Below are 17,188 nucleotides of genomic sequence, written 5' to 3'. Positions count from 1 at the left end.
CGTTTCTCTTTGTCTGCTATGCAGCTCAAGGTTCTTTGGTCGATGCACTTGCTCGATGGGGGTAGGGGTACACCGAGAAGCACCGAGAACGCGGTGCACCATTTACCGAAGAAATCAATGATCGTGACCGTTAGATGTAAGGGCACAGGGGCAGGGGTGGATGAGCAGTCACAGAAGGGACACCATGCACCATCATGCCTTAGGAAAATGTTCCGATTGGATGAGCCGAGTTCGACTGTAGTCAGCAAATAGTTATCACCAACCGGTGGCCTGATGGCTGCTACTGTCTTTCTTCTGTCGCCCCGGCCGGCCGGCAGCGCTAAAACACAGCGATAGTGTTTGTAAGCCATCGGGAGTTAACGATTTAAGACGCCGCATCACCGGATTGGACGCCACTACTCGAGCGTGAGCCAGATAATGGAGATAATATGGGGTAGCCTTCGGGGGGTGATTTTACAAGAAAGGACAGCCCTTGTGTTGTCTAACGGCGCAGACAGGAACGGAAACACAAGGCAAGCAATTTACTGCTCCATAATATTCAATCACAACTGACTCGCAAACTGGCTCAACTTTGCCAATAAAGCTTTTGGTGTGTGTGTTTAGAAGCTGTTACTAAGCACAACATAGCACCTTAGGGGGAACAGCACACATAAACCATCATCGTTGTATGCGGTGTTGTGCGTCTGTTCACCAACGTACCACCAGCATGCTGTTCGCTTATTACACATGAAGAATTGCACGAAAGTTGGTAACACATTTTCCAAACTCTGCCAAATGACTTCCTTTCCGAGTGCGCTGCCGACAGATCTTTTCCGGTAGCTCATCATCATGCACTTCTCTTGCCAAGAGTGCGTGCTTCTCGGGGAACCAGGCGCGCACCAGGCCAAAGTTAGCTTGTTAAACACAACCCTTCGCAGGGCTCTCCCAAAGGGAATGGATGAGCAGTCGATCGTTCAAGCACCAGAGAGCGAGAGAGCGAGCGCACGAGAGCAATTAAAACTTTCCGCAAACACTATAGTGTGGAAAACAATAAGATGCCTTCGTCTGGCTCGGTAATTCCTCTCAAACAACGTCGATTTTGCTTGTCGAGAAATTGAAGGTATCTCGGTTTCTATTTCCCCCACAATAGGAAGTGCACAAACACTGGAGGAGAGGGCGTGCTTGATGTGTGTGTGCTTGACGACGCCACCACCAACTTACTACAACCAAGTTTGCCAAGATGAGATGGCTTTCTTTCTGTTTGACCAAACCAACAAGTCTCAAATTTGCCTTTTCACGGCACACACGGCAGAGCAAGAGCAACGCCGTAACGCGCCGTACTGATAAGCGAACGAAGCACACCAACGCAGCACACAAGAGGAGACAAGGCAAAAGGCTCTTCAAACATTCGCAAACAACTACGAAGGTGGAGAGTTTATCGAAAGTTTGCAACACAGAAAAGGAAATCAGCACAACCGACCCGACGATCACTTGTCGCCATATTTTACCTCGGGGTTCCGGTGTGTGTGTGTGTCTTGGCGCCCGTCGGTGGCAATACTGATACTGAAGTCACACACTCTGGGCTGGGGGGGTTAGGAGTTGGAGAGGGAGAAGGTGTTGCGCGCGCCTTTCACGCGCTGTCAAACGGAGACATTAGATTGGAGGAACAAGTTGTCCGGATATCGTCGTGCTTGCCCACATCTTCTCTACATTGTGATGATAACCAAAAGCCTCTAAATATAACTTTTATTGACCTCCCGACCATCGCCCTTTGAAGGGTGAAGGGAGGATGAAAGATGTCAACAACAGCCCTAGCAAAATCCGCAAAATAAGAACTTTCAGCTCTAGTTAAACTTCTCCTTCGGCCCGCAGGAGGTGATGAGGGCAACGGGGTGGAGCGAGCGACGGTGTGTCTTATGCAAATGTCAACTTAGCCACAGATTGTAAGTGGTGAGGAGTTTGACGTTTTCCTGCTGCAGCTCTTGACCGGGTGTCGTGTGTTAAAGTTAAAGGATCGATTACACGTTCTGAAGATGCATTTAAATGTCACAGTTGGTGTGTTTGAACGAGTCGGGGGGTTGATCTAATTCTTTCAAATTACTTTACTGATGGACCCCATTCCGTGCGACATGGCAATAGAGAAACTTCTCTCTCCAGCTGGAAAGTCCATCGTCGAGTTTAATGTCCTAACATTGCAGCACGGGTCTCGTCGCATACATATGCTACCATCATCATCATCATCATCAATGCACCATCATAATGAGGAAGTCACAATTAGCTTTCCCCTGCTGCTGCTAATTACTGTGGGCCAGTTCATGGCATTGTCTCTCGTCGTGGTTGATAACGTTTTCACTTAATAAACGTATCGCTCGCTCTGCTGATTAAATAATGCTCATTCAAAAATGGAATTGCTATGGACCCGTGTACAGAAAGTAGAGCTTGGCTGGATGGCTGGCTGGCTAGCAGACACATGATTAATAATTCATTCCCTGTTCGGTCGAGGTGAAACTTAAACCACCTTCGCACCATCCCCGAACCGAAGAATATTGATTAAAGGTCGTTTGGGCGAGGAAAATTGAATCTCTTCCATTCAGTTTTCTAAAGGAGAGAGGATGATATTTCCAATTCCAATCTATCTTGCATCTAACTCCCTTTACGTGATATCTTCCTACCCTTCGCCTGCTTATTATCATCCCAGTGGCGTTTACCGGGTTTGATTTATCGCTGTTTCTTACCTTTCTCCCAAAACATAGTTCTAGATGCTATACTACCGTAAACATTAACCCCCTGTTTGGAGAGTACCTTGCGGCGGGCAAATAAATCCTAATTCCTTTTCACACTGCACCGATAAAGCAAAGCAGGTCGCGTTAAGGTAGGCACAGCAAATAGCCCCTTCCGAAAGGATGATATTCTCCATTTCATGCCGGCGGTCTCGTGAGATGCACTAGCGAGCGCGGTGGTAGTAGTAGAGACACCAACCAAAGAGCATTCTTATCATATTTCACCGTCTTATCTGCTTTTGACCGTCATCGTGGTTTTCACCGTCTCGCGAGAATAGTTTTTTTTTTATATTTATGACTTATAGAAGGGTTGTAGAAACACCGCCATCAACCCGTAAGCGAGACAAGGCAGGGAGAGAGAGAGAAATCTAACTTTTATCCGGCGACGCATGGAGCACATGCATGGGGAGGTTTCATAAATTTTAATAAACACCATTAAGATCGTTTCCCGGCCTTGGCTGTGGTACCGTTATGCTAGGCAAATCCTGACACTGCTAACCATGGAAAAGGGAAACCCCAGTGAAAAGGGTTCACTGTCAGTCTCCGGTTGGTGGTCGTCCATTAGATCGTCATAAATTGAATTTTAGTTTATTCTTTTCGTTAGAGCGATCCTCTGGCCGCAGCAGCACCACCGACAGCAAGTTCCATTTCGAAATGCAACACGCACATAAGGGGGCTCATAGATATTCTTTTAGTACTAATTAAATCACCTCAGGTTACTTAAAACAATCTGATGCATCGTTGGCTTAGTGCGCCAAAAATCTTGATAACTACCGTCTACAGACCGTCCCCTGTCCGATCGTTAAAGTTTGAATCAGATTACCAATCAGTAACACAGCTCGGGCAGCAAATCCGATTACCTACATCAAAGACCTCCGGAGAGTTTCGAAAAAAAACGGGGGCAATACTAACCATTCCCCCTCGCCAGGAGGTCCACACTCATTACAGACTCCCTACTCTCCCTATTGAAGCGCACGAACGTACCACTAGGTAGCCATAAATTATCGTCTTATTGCACCACGATTGCAGCAGCCCGTAAGCTACACTAACAAAAGAACAGGGAAAAGGTAAACTGTTACAAACTGTAGCAGCTACGGGAGCAGATACACCACCACCACCTACGCGGGATACACGGCTCTCCGTTAGATTATGCACGCATGTTGACCATTATCACAACCAATGAACTGTTTTTTCGTGAGAACCGAAACCCCAGGCCTTTGCTTCTTGAGGTCCAACCAGTAGGGGGGATTGTGAATTAATGGCATAAACGTGCCGTCTAAGTACATCCGGCGGACGCTGCTGTTGCTGTTTGGTTAGTTGAGCTATTGAAGAATTTCGCTCCAAGAGCACTGCTAGCACCATAGCAGATTGCATTCCATAAACGACCTCAAGGGATCGGTTTCTGGCACCAGCAATTAATCAGTTGCAGTCCCAAGCAGTGCGCGTACAGGGCAAGTTGCATCATTTCGCCCTAGTTAGAACCAGGCCGTGCTGGTCCGCGCTGCTGGGACACGATTGTGTTGCATTTTAATAGCACCTATTGGTCAATTGCTGGTCGTGTTCTGCGACGCGGCGACCGTTGCAACAACCGCTCTCCGGGAGGAGGTCCTCAAGAATCAAGCCCCTAGCTAGGTAATGTGTTTCGCCAGAGACACGTTTGGCAATTGTTAACTGCGACTCACCAGCGGCACTAGAGACAGAGCGCGAAACGTGCTCCAATCAATTAGCACCTGCCGTTAGGTGCCTTAAACCATTTGGACACAACTTGCAAGAATCGTTGGGCTACATTCAGACAGTCGTCGAGTAGAGAGACACACAACCCAAAAAAATGGACCCTCTAGACAGGTGATGCAAACGCGCGCGAAGTAAGCACAGCGCACATGCGACACACGCGCCTTGGTAAAGCTCTGACACACGCAAACACGGCTCCAGTTGTTAGGTGCCCCGCTCGTGGAACTGATTTCACGTTCGCACTAACATTGAACACCAAACAAACACACCGGGGCACAATGGATTTAGTATCGATTTGTTTTAATTAAATTAACTCCCGTGCCCATGAGTCGTTCTGTGCGTGTGTGTTGCGTGGAAGAACTCCGTGCCCGTGTGCTTTATGACCCCACCAGTGACCTTTATCGGCTCTGCTCGCTGATAATAGTGATAGGGCAGGAGGTAGGCAACGTTTTGGGTGTGTTGATGGCCCGTAAGTTACTGCAACAGGGTGTGTCCAGATTCCAGACCTGGTAACACAGCAACAGCAGAGAACGCAACGACTTAATGCTTCAAGCTTCACGAATAGTTGGAAGTTGTCATTCGGAAAGTGAGATTAAAATGTTCTTCTTTTCCTTCTACCTCTTCTAAGTTAATCCTTTTTCCAAGCACTTCTTCCACAAACCATTGTTCTTCTTCAGAGGGTGCACACGCTGGGTACGTCCATTTCCGGAGAGCCAGCACAGGAGGTCTAAATGTAACTCGCCGCGGGTCATTGGACTGGGTTGGGAGTTGATAAAATGCTGTTGCTACTTAAGCATTCCACTCACGTACCACGTATCACACATTCGACAACACTACACACCTAGAGGACGACCAGCAATTTGCCATTCGTGGCAGTCTCTCTCTTGGTTGGAAGTTGGCAAGAAGCGCAAGAATAGAATAGAACGGATCGGAAATGGAGCTGCTGACACTGACGCTTCAATCTATCCATCTTGTTTCTTTTGGAAGGTGGCCACCTTTCCCCCCCCCCTCCCTCCCTCCCTCCCTTTTGCTGTACGGTGAAAAGGGAACACGTGTGAGCGGTGAATAGTACTTCCGCATCACGCTTAGAATCGGTCGTCCAAATGCTAGGAGGACAACACACATACCACTATTCTTCCAAATATACGGCGGGGAAGTTAGGCAAATGAAGTGATGTCATACATCCAAGCACCCTTTGCTGGGACGTGCTTAGCGATTACGGACGTTGGGCTGCGCTGCAAGAGAGAACCAGCAGGCAGCACAATGTCCCTGTAATTAGTTGTGTTAATATCTTCCATTGAAGCACACGTAGCGTTGCGAGTCGAGAGTCGTGATTTAAACGCTCGTAAAAGGGCAATTTATTTTCACAATTCAAAATTTTACGATACATGATGTTTTACAGCAGAACTATAGCTCATTAGTGAGGGAGATAGAGAGAACGTTTCAATCATAGGCATTGGCTTTGGAGACAAATTCTTTGAAGGCTGGCATTGTTGCACTTTGTATCGGATATTTGGTTACAACAGGAATAAAAACGCCGCAAAACCTATTTTATTCCCATTCAAAACAGCTTTCGAAACAACAACCCACACCCTCTACGCCATCGAGCACTTACCACAAAAAAACATGTGGCTCGCTCTATAAATGGTCAATAAATTTGCGTAAATCGAAAAAGCGAGGACCGAACCTACATCAAAAGCCTGTTCTACATACAAGTGGTGAACAGTCGCACACAACACACCGTAGACATCATACCGCTCTCCTCATCGTACTTGCTGCTGCTGCTACTGCTGTTGGCTCCAATTCGTGTGGGATTTGTGGGCAATAGTACAAAAACGCAGCCACAAATGGCCCCGAAGAACATGCAGCATATGCAGGTTTTATAATGCAATAACAAAACACAGCAAAACTCTGTACAGACACAGCTATAGAGTACGAATAAACTGCACTCTCAACAACAGTGCAGTTCCACCAAATTTATAGGTTCCGTCGCCTACGGGTGGTCCGGCGCCGGCCCGTAGAATGTGTGCTGACCGAGTGTTTCAGGCTTTATCGGACAAATCGTACAACGCGATAGAAATTGAAAGCGAGATGCAAAACATCATAATGCTCCACGGGGAGTCCGTCCCAGGAAGATTTGTTGTAGGTCGCAGTAAATGGTGAAAATTTAGCTCTTTTGCAGGCATTGTGTAGAGTTCAAAACATTCCCCATTTGTTGGTCTATTCCGAAGGACAACCCAGCAATGCTCTAGTTTTCCAATTTCAACCCTTCAACCAACAACTTCCTACTGCACGTGGGAACTAGGGGAAGCATTAATGTCTAATTGATTACCATCCCAAATTTGTCCCCCGATTATTTCAATGAACTCACGACGTTCGCTACGAGTTCTATTACTTTTGAAACACTGGTGGTGTGCCGCAACAGTGCCGTTGTTGTGGCCGATGGGTGTGGGATTTTAAAATAATCTTCCCCCTCATGTAGACCACGGTCATCATCGATGATGTGATGACGATGGTGGTATACCAACAAGTTGCGATGTTTCTACGGAACCCTTTTTTGGAGGGGATTTCAACTGAGAGGGATTACATACATTCAAACGGTATTCTCGTCGCTGATGAGAACGACAGGTTTGGGGTTCATAGAATCCAAACATGATATCGATTGGCGAGGTGTAACAGTTGGCCACAATCTGTGTCCGCATCATGCTTTTGTGGGTACTTGAAACCGCTTTAAACGAGCGATTACTTGTATCATTGAGTATCATTGAGCAATTCGTTCGGGAGCGGTGGGAGATGCTCTTGAGTTCACAGTATGAATGTGGAAAAATGCTGGAAAATACCTTCGAGATGGTGTTGTTAGTATGATTTTACTTACCTAAAATCTAAACTAAGATTTCTTTGGTGCGTTGAAAGTCTCGTCTTTGGCGGTGGCATCCCGGACGATGACGATCCACCGTTGGCGTTCGGTCCGGAACGTCCATGGACTGAGGGCATACTGCTGGTGGAAAGACCGCTGCTGCTTCCTCCACCGCAACTATTGCTCAAGCTTAACCTCGGTTTGTGGAACCTGGGTGGCATGCTAGTGACTGTACCGTTGGACGCGGCGCCACCGTCCGCCGAAGAGAGCGCACTGGAGGACGCCGTCGTTAGGGAAGCAGCACCGGATGGAGGTTTGATTGCCAGCGGTACCGGTGCTGTCGTCGTCGTCGCCGTCGTCCCGATGTCCGTGCAGGAGGTGGAGGTGCTCTTCTTCTTCGACAGACACCCATTATCACTGTGGTTAGTGTTACTAGCTACTGCTGCTCTACTACTGCTGCTATCACTCTGCTTGGTCGTTGTGTCAGCCTTTGCTTGGTGCAGTTTGCCGGTACCATTCACCAGCAGGGAAGGTAGTTGCGCCGTCGCCGTCGTCGGCTGCTGGTGTAGATGGTGATGATGGCTGCTACTGCTATCCACCTGATCGATGCTCATGATTCGAGGACCAGCGGACCCGTTCAGTAGTAGGCAGGCGGATGAATCCTCGTCAAGTGCCATCGGACTCTGGACGGGAGTTGTTGCAACCGAGGTGTCTTCTGGCGTGGTTGTGGCCGGGGTGAGTTCGTCACCATCCAGACCAACGACGAGACTGTTGTTGCGATTGGTGCAGCTGATCTCGCGGATATGGCGCAGCTTCTCGTAGCTGCTGTTGGGCGGATGGTCGGCCACCGCTGGCCGATGAGTTTTGATGTTGAGCAGCAGCTTCGAGGAGGTGGATGAGCCCGTCAGTGAGGAGGCTTTGGTGCCCATCAGGGCACTGCCGTTCGTGAGGACCATCCCGTTGCTACTGCTGCCGGTAGGATCGTGCCCACTGGAGGATGGTGGGCCGGTACCGATGCCGTTGGAATTTGTCGTCGTCGCCGAGGAGGACGAGGACGCAGAGGATGAAGCTTTAAATGCAGAAAACACGGAATTCATCGTTGACGATCACGGGGCTAAGGGGGTTAGCAGAAAGGGAAGCAGTAGTGGATGCACGGTCGCTGCGCCTACCACCGCTGCCTCTGCTCCCTTTCCGGTGCTCCTTAGGGTTGTGTGGAGGTAAAGCACTTTCCTTTCACTCATAAAATGCAAAACACCACCGCCAGTATCGCCATCTTTCCCTTCATCCAATCCACCCGAGCGATCGGATCTTGTGCTCGTGGACGGAGGGGGGTGGGGGGGGGGGATAATCGAGAGACGAAAACACGTCGAATTTCCGGACTTCTTTTTATTCGTATTCACTGCCTCTCCACTACAAACGGGCCACGGATTTCCGAAGTTATCAAACTGTGGTGCCGTAACGGAGTTGTTTGTGTACTTTTTTCTTGCACTCTCTCTCTCTCTCTTTCTCTATTTTGCTTCTCCTTCCGCACAAAGTGACACTCTGCACTGCTTTCCCTCTCACTCTCTATCGCACTATTGGTTTTGACAGTTGCTGCCGCGTGAGCACTGTGAAAGCACTTTAAATTCAACCAAATCGTATTACCACACTGTGCCACCCAATTTGTACCGATTGGACACGCACAGAGACGCACACATACACACGTTGTATTGAACGCACACCGACACCGCGTTGTCACAGATAAACAATCGGTGCAACTTGAATTGGCGACGTGTACACACTTTCTCTGCTTTTATTTTGCACTCCCCGTTCACGATAAGCGAATCGGAGCATTCACATGCACGAAAAAAAAAACATACACACTGATCGATCACGCTTGAAATTTGTTGCTTCAAATTTCTCGTTGCACGAACATGGGCTCTCTATCTTACTCAAAACAATGCAACACACAAAACAACAAAGTGGACGCACTTGTTTGAAAGCAATGCGCCTCCAATATCAACATTCACTGGAGGATGTTGATTTTTAAATTCACTTCCACGTGCACATTCACTGATTAAATTTTCTTGCTCCACTGTATGTGTGCTGCTCAGTGATCTTCTTCACCAACGGGGCGAGCACAGCAAAACAAAAAAAAAAAAAAACAAACCTTTCGCACACTTTCTCCACTAGCTCTTTCGGAAAGGAAAATGAGGTTTGCACAAAACACGGAGCAGCGGCACTTCTGGAACTACTTTGGAAGAAGGGACACACATTCACAGTTGCAGTGTTTACACACCTCACCTCACTACAAAACACAGACGCGTGGCAACGGAATTCACGATTTTCGATAAGCCATAGCAGCTACGACTAAAGTATCGCAGAGCTTGCTGCGAAGAGATCTACTGCTGCGCTGCTGCTGCTGCTACGATCGTTGACGACGCACGTCTCGAGCGCAACTGTCAACGGGTGCGGCGTGTTGTTTTCGGTCGACCGCTCTCAATCTCTCTCGCTCTCCTCCACTCTCTTTCTCTCGCTCGCGCGCTCGCAGATGACAATCCGATCTGGTCCCGCACTTTGTACCTTCCCCTAAACTGCCAGTGCACGGAAACACAACAACGCGGGGGTCGATGAAGTCATCCGGAATGGGTTGCGTCCGGATTCGTCATAGCAGCGGCATCTTTCTCAGACACGTTGTGCGTGTGTGTGTGTGTGTGTGTGTGTGTGTTTTTTTTTTCGGTTCCTTGGGACTTCTTCCCCAGCAAGAGGAAGCTCTCCTTCGCGTTTCGTGCGCCCACAACCGTCGGCTGCTGTGATTAACTGCCGCGTGCTGCCGGCGTTGCTGCTGACCGTGACACGGTCGACGTCGTCGTCGTCGTTGCAGTGTGCGTGACGGAAACCGATGGCTGCTGCATTCGGAAACGCGACGGTGGACTGGCGGCGAAGGTGCTGATGCTGTTCACCTTGCAGCCGGTAACCATTGCAGTTCGGGCTGCAAAAACATACCCGTGGTGTGGTTGCCGTACACAGTGCGGTTGTGTGTGCAACCGCCACGTGAGGAGGGGCGCTCGATTTTCTGCGCCTACTTTGGCCGCTGTTCTCCACACGTGAGAGAGACGGAGCCCGGCCAGTGAAGCCCGACCGGCGGAAGCAGCGTGTGTTTCGATTACAATCCAAAGGGAAAGCTTCCAAAACAAAGCGAGGAAATCTGCAGAAAGAAAGAAAGAAAGAAAGAGAGAGATAGAAATATAAATAAGAGCGTGAAGTTGGGAGTGTGCAAAAGGGGCTGGGGGGGAGCAAATGGCAAACACCTCAAACGGCTACACACATCTGTCTTTTGCCGCATTTTGCAGTATGCCGTCATGCAGCCTCTGCATCCCTTCACCGGTACAGCGACTAACGCGCGAACGTGGGACTAAAAATCCCGAAAAAAACGATCACCGTACCAAACCTGTACCCCTTGCTGTTGGTGAGGCGTTTGTTGGACAGAGAAGGAGAAGGAGGAGAACTGCAGCAAACTTTCAATTTTTATTGCCAAATCTTAATAAGCAAGATGGTGGAGCAGCCGTTACCTCATCGGGTACACTCACAGCGCTATTGGGAGAAGAAGGGAAAAAACAAGCAGGTGAACGTGAATGATGGTGGTTGATCCAGCCCCAGGTGCAGCTGCTAGCAGGCAGTACGCACATACAGATTCTGAGCCGAGAGCCGAGAGAACCAAGAGGCGCAGCAGATGATTAACATTTAACCATACAGCAGAAAGGAGTGGGCCGACCGTTGTATTTCCACAGGGAATTGCCTCCAATATGTGCAAGCTTTTGCCCGTTAAACCGACTACCCTTCAAGCTGCAGAACTCTCAAGATCAAGTGAACACAATTGGGAAATATTCTGCGAGAACACTGTCATATACTTTGGCAGGTGCCGTTTTGGTTTATTGCAGCTGTCCAAAAAATGGCAAAATATTATACCCAACCCGATCGACTACCTATCCCCTCCTCTTGTGTAAAAAGGGACATAAGGGGAGTGCATCCCATAAATCCGCACCCGGATCTCTGCGTCCTTCACACGTCCCGCGCGTGTTCTTGTTTGGTAAATCAATTTCAGGTCGTTTTTTCGCTTATCCTACCCCAGTGTAACAAGCGAACCACACGAAGCACCTTAAAAGTATAATCTCTGGAGGAGGCGGCGGCAGCAACTGGAACTGGACCAGTTTGTGAATCGTGCGCCGAATGAGATCACCATTGTGGACCTTTTTTCAGTCTGTTCTCTGTTGTTGTGGTGAGTTAGTCGCGTTGGGTTTGTTGTGGTTTGCTTAAAATGTCAGATTGAATCCAAAGTTTATCACGTGATGTAGTAGTGTGAGAGTTCAAGGTTTCCATTTTTCAACCAAGTTCATCGTACAGCAGCTCTCACGACGGACAGCTTGGAGAATAGGGCAAAACAACGTTCTAAGCCCTAACCCTTACCATGGGCAACACACCCGTCGACCGGGAGGAACGTCTTTTCTGTCTTACTGTCCCTCCTACTACTCCAGCGGCATCAGGGTCATGACCCTCACAGCACCAAAGAGTCAAACCACCGTAACAACGACAACCCATTGTTCTGAGACCGGTGCGCAAAGGGGTAGAGTGTGACGTTTCCCTCCTACGACTGGATGAAGTCATCCGAATCGGGAAGAAACCTGGCCCCTCTCTCACATAAGTGTTAACTACCGAAGAGCGAACAACCTCAGCTGCATCAGCTTGGGATTCCGCGAGCAGGAAAAGATCTTCATTCCCGAAAACATCTTAGAGTCGGCGGAGCCCTCCCAAAAGTCCTCGCAATCGAAACGGCACGCACCCTACACCCTCGTGTCTGGTGGGCGCCCACCAGCCCAGGCTCGTCAACGTCAACTGCTGGCGTTGCCGTCAAAAGCGGTTGCCATAAAATTTTAATTTTAAATTAGCTTCCCCCGTGTGTGCTTATGCGCTTCTCTTCCTCCTCCTACTCCTCCTTCGTTTCTCTCTTCATTTAGGAGTTGTAATAAAATTTGACTACCATACACTCTCATGTCATGAAATTTTGGAAAAAGTTCCCAGCTCAGAAGAAACCAAAAAGAAGAAGGCAAAAGAAGGAAAACTCTGAGCAGCAACAAAGTTTGCGCAGCACATCAGCTCTCGCTCCCCAAGCACGAACACTCGCGCGAACCAAATTGCGCTTAATTTCTTCTAATTATTTATCGCACAAGTCATCCCTTCTTAAAAGCGCACAGAGACACATTGGAGAGACAACAACCAAAAAAAGACAAGCAGAATTGCAGTTCTAAATTACGTTTACGAGCTTCCTTTACGGCGTTGTGTGTGTACACGCCCTTTTAGCTCCCTTTCTTTAAAAAACAAGGCCTCATCCAACCATCGAAGACGGCAAAACGCACTCACTTAATGAGGTAAGAATGTCTCGGAAGGCTAATAAAAGGCCCGCACCACTTGATCCTCTCTCAACTCCTTGTTGGGAGTGTGGAGAGGGTGATTTTATTATTATTTTTCCTCGCCGGTGGAGGGACACGATGAACTTATCTCTCAGCAAAAAAAAGAAAAAAGACAGTCGTGTACTAATCCAGCGAATGGTTTGGTTTGATGGGTTTAAGGCATTTTTTATGAAGCAATAACTCGCTGTCACACACAGCGAGATATACTGGGGATGAGGAGCCTCTACTAATGGTTAAATGGATGATCCCGGACGCTTGACGGTATGTTTTCCCTTTAAACATCCGCCACAGTTTTGGTGGGTCTCAAGCAGAACTCCAGAAAGGAATCGAACCTGCAGAAGACAATCCACATCAACAGAGTACGCCAACATCCTGTGTTTCACTCTATGGCTGTCTCCAATTCGTCTTGAAGCATCATCGGAAAAGTCGTCTAACTGAAGGAGGGGAAAACGCAACTTTTACGATGAATAAACTGTGAAACGATCCATCGATGTGACGTTAATGGGCCTTCGGAGCGCGGACAGGAGTGTGTGCGGAAGAGATTTAAAGCGATCGGTAAAGGTATGGTAAAAGCTAGCTTGTGGTTGACATGACAACGAAAGCATAACATAAAAAAATGACATTCCAGCAGGAAAAGGGAGAGACATTCCTTTCCAAATGCACTTTTACACATTGTTACAGTGAGTGAGACAATAAATCATTTAATCAAAAGTAGAACATTGAACATCTTAAACATGCATAACCCACTTCTGCGATTACAGCGGGGGGGGGGGGGGGGGGGGGGTTTACTGTTGCACTTTTTAAACTTCCCACAAACAACATCGTCAATAAATAATGCACAGTGCTCTCTGTATGTGAATTTCATCCGTTTTTTATGTACTCTGTAACCCTCCAATTATGCTCTACCAGCTGCATAGTGGGAAGTAGGATGAAAATGGTATCGAAATACAAACTGCATACAAACACATAACACGACGAAAAAAGCATATGTGTGTGTGTGTGAAATTTCACTTCATTTCACTGAGCATTGTTTTTTGTCCCTCGTTTTCTGTAGCCGTTACTGTTGTTATGAATGCAGCGACTCTGTTATTGCAGCTGATTTATTTCCTCTGTGTGTTCGAACACCAACGCGGGGCGACCACTAAGCCTTTTTTGCTTCATTTGTGAACACACACACACAACAAGCACAAACACTGCACATAATATTATACAGGAAATTGCAGGTGATAGCAATAAATAAAAATGCGCGCTCGAAACACATCCTCCCTCGAAAAGCCCCGCTGGAGGAAAGCGTCCCAACACAAAAGCCAGCAACAACCATCAGTGGGGAGATGATGATTATTTTCCGTCGATTTCCTGTCATCTTGTCAGCTCACACAGGTGCTTGCGTATCGTTATGTGCAGGATGGCGCGAAAAAGGTGTTGGAAAGAGGCAATTATGATGCTCTCACCGGTAGGGGTGGTGGTGGTGGTGGTGGTGGCAGCCAAAGTACAAATCACAACAAAAACAAACCTTACGAAACACATCTCAGCAGCGAAAGCATTGCTTGCCCGAAAAGGGGGAAATATTCGAGATGAAAGGAAGGAAGAAGGTATTTAAATTTAAATAAGAACAGAAAGAGAGAAAGAGTTACGCAAAACGAAACGCAAAAAAAGCGCACGTACACATCAAAATTAATAAAGCTCGAGCCGGCTCGGATAAAAAGGAGGGAGTGAATTGTCGAGAGGAGCGAGACAACAGTGCCGTTTTATGCGATGTGCCTTCGTTATGGACTAATGAATTAATAATTGCATTCGATATGCAAACAAGGGAGCGGAGGTAAAGCGGAGTGGCACACCTTCCTGAGGATTTAAGGCGAAAGAGAGGAAGGCACACAGATAAGCAAAACCCCGTGCAACAACGAGAGAAAGGCGACCAAAAAGAATGGACGGAGGTAAATGAAGACTGTCGAGAAGGCGGCAAAAGGCAAGAGTTACAATATATGCAAGAAGAAATGCATTGATGTGAAAGAAAGGAAAAGGCTCCACCACGGCGAATGGGAAGCTAACAAGCGTGTGGCTACCGTGCTACTGTGGAACCAGTTTTGTATGGTTTTGTGTGTGTGGTGTTTTCTTTTTTTTTATTATAAAAAGACCCGCATCCTTCCGCAACTCTTTCGCCGAAAGAGGTTAACGATCCCGCCGCCACTCCCAGCTGAAATGCAGCAGCAGCAGTCCGCGCGGATCGATGCATCTCCGTGCACAACCGAAGCAGCTCAACATGCAAGTCAGAGCCTACTGTGTGAATGTATCCGTGAGTGTGTGTGTGTCCCCACATATACGTATGCATACATATCGTCGTCATGCTGTGACTGCAGTTATGCACTTTCTGGGCGCTTGGTATGGCATTTGCTGTGTCTGAGCTGCACACGGCTGGATGGATCTTTCGTTGTTCGTGCTTCGACACACACACACACACACACACACACACACACACACACACACACACACACACACACACACACACACACACACACACACACACACACACACACACACACACACACACACACACACACACACACACACACACACACACACACACACACACACACACACACACACACACACACACACACACACACACACACACACACACACACACACACACACACACACACACACACACACACACACACACACACACACACACACACACACACACACACACACACACACACACACACACACACACACACACACACACACACACACACACACACACACACACACACACACACACACACACACACACACACACACACACACACACACACACACACACACACACACACACACACACACACACACACACACACACACACACACACACACACACACACACACACACACACACACACACACACACACACACACACACACACACACACACACACACACACACACACACACACACACACACACACACACACACACACACACACACACACACACACACACACACACACACACACATCGTCGTCATGCTGTGACTGCAGTTATGCACTTTCTGGGCGCTTGGTATGGCATTTGCTGTGTCTGAGCTGCACACGGCTGGATGGATCTTTCGTTGTTCGTGCTTCGACACACACACACACACACACACACACACACACACACACACACACACACACACACACACACACACACACACACACACACACACACACACACACACACACACACACACACACACACACACACACACACACACACACACACACACACACACACACACACACACACACACACACACACACACACACACACACACACACACACACACACACACACACACACACACACACACACACACACACACACACACACACACACACACACACACACACACACACACACACACACACACACACACACACACACACACACACACACACACACACACACACACACACACACACACACACACACACAAACACTCATGCCTGGAAGAGGAAAAGGAAAGTGCAGTGCAGAAAGCACAACACAGCGCGAAGGAATTTTAAATTTACCGCAATAACACCAAAGGCACACAAAAAACACACACAGAGGAAGCGGGAAAATGGAAATTATCCTCGTGAGAAAACAGGCAACTGCATTTGCATGGCGAAGAACCGTGCACATGGCGGCGGCAGGAGATTTTCCCGGAATGCTCTCCTATGCGAAAATGTGTACAATATTGTGTTTTTGAGAGCGAAATTGAAGGTATTATGGAGAAGAGGATGCTTTAAGTGTGGAGATTTTGATGCATAAAATTTTCATACAATTGTTTGTAAGGAAAATGCTAATTTTGGACAGGAGACAACAAGGATAACTTTTGTAACATCGTCAATATGCTCGGCGGAAATCAACAAAAAGCAACACGTCAACGTGATCCATCTCTTCATCATCTCTTCTGATGCCTTTGCAGAAACTGCCCCCCGTGAATGCACAAAAGTGCATCTTTCAAACGTCAACAAAGCCAACCCCCCCTTAGCTCCCTGCGGCGCCTGCAACAAAGTATCGGAAAGTAAATGAATCGAAAGCGGATTACATTGTCTCCGGCACTGACAGTAGCTGAAGGGATCACGACGCGGGACGGGAGGGACACAGATAGTTCATACAGACGCGACTATTTATAAGTTCGCGGCAGCAGTTCCGTCGCGACAACCGGATCCGCCGGCACCGGGTCATCGCCGCTGTTTGACGCAAGAAGGAAAACTAGTGCCACAAACATTCTCTCTCTCTCTCTCTCGCTCTATGTCAAGAAGGGGGAAATATTATTAATGATTATATACATTTGTGCTGGTGGAAAATTCGCGCAAGAGAAGATTTCTCCTGTCATCCCAGCTGGGAATTTCCACCATCATCATCAT

At 48.0% G+C, this 17,188-nt stretch overlaps 1 protein-coding gene across 1 annotated transcript in view; it reads right to left on the bottom strand.

Annotated features, from left to right (window-relative positions):
* Window positions 1–17,188, bottom strand: part of LOC120954043 (phosphatidylinositol 4-kinase beta) — a 97,189-nt gene that overhangs the window by 19,063 nt on the left and 60,938 nt on the right. The window contains exon 3 of the mRNA XM_040374602.2: window positions 7,366–10,534. Within this exon, the coding sequence (XP_040230536.2) occupies window positions 7,366–8,444 (1,079 nt within the window). The 5' untranslated portion in view covers window positions 8,445–10,534. The remainder of the gene's footprint in view (window positions 1–7,365; window positions 10,535–17,188) is intronic.

This window comes from Anopheles coluzzii, chromosome 2, assembly GCF_943734685.1.
Source record: "Anopheles coluzzii chromosome 2, AcolN3, whole genome shotgun sequence".
Classification (NCBI taxonomy): Eukaryota; Metazoa; Arthropoda; class Insecta; order Diptera; family Culicidae; genus Anopheles; species Anopheles coluzzii.
The sequence above is the reverse complement of the archived record's forward strand: the minus strand, read 5'-3'. Positions and strand labels throughout refer to the sequence as shown.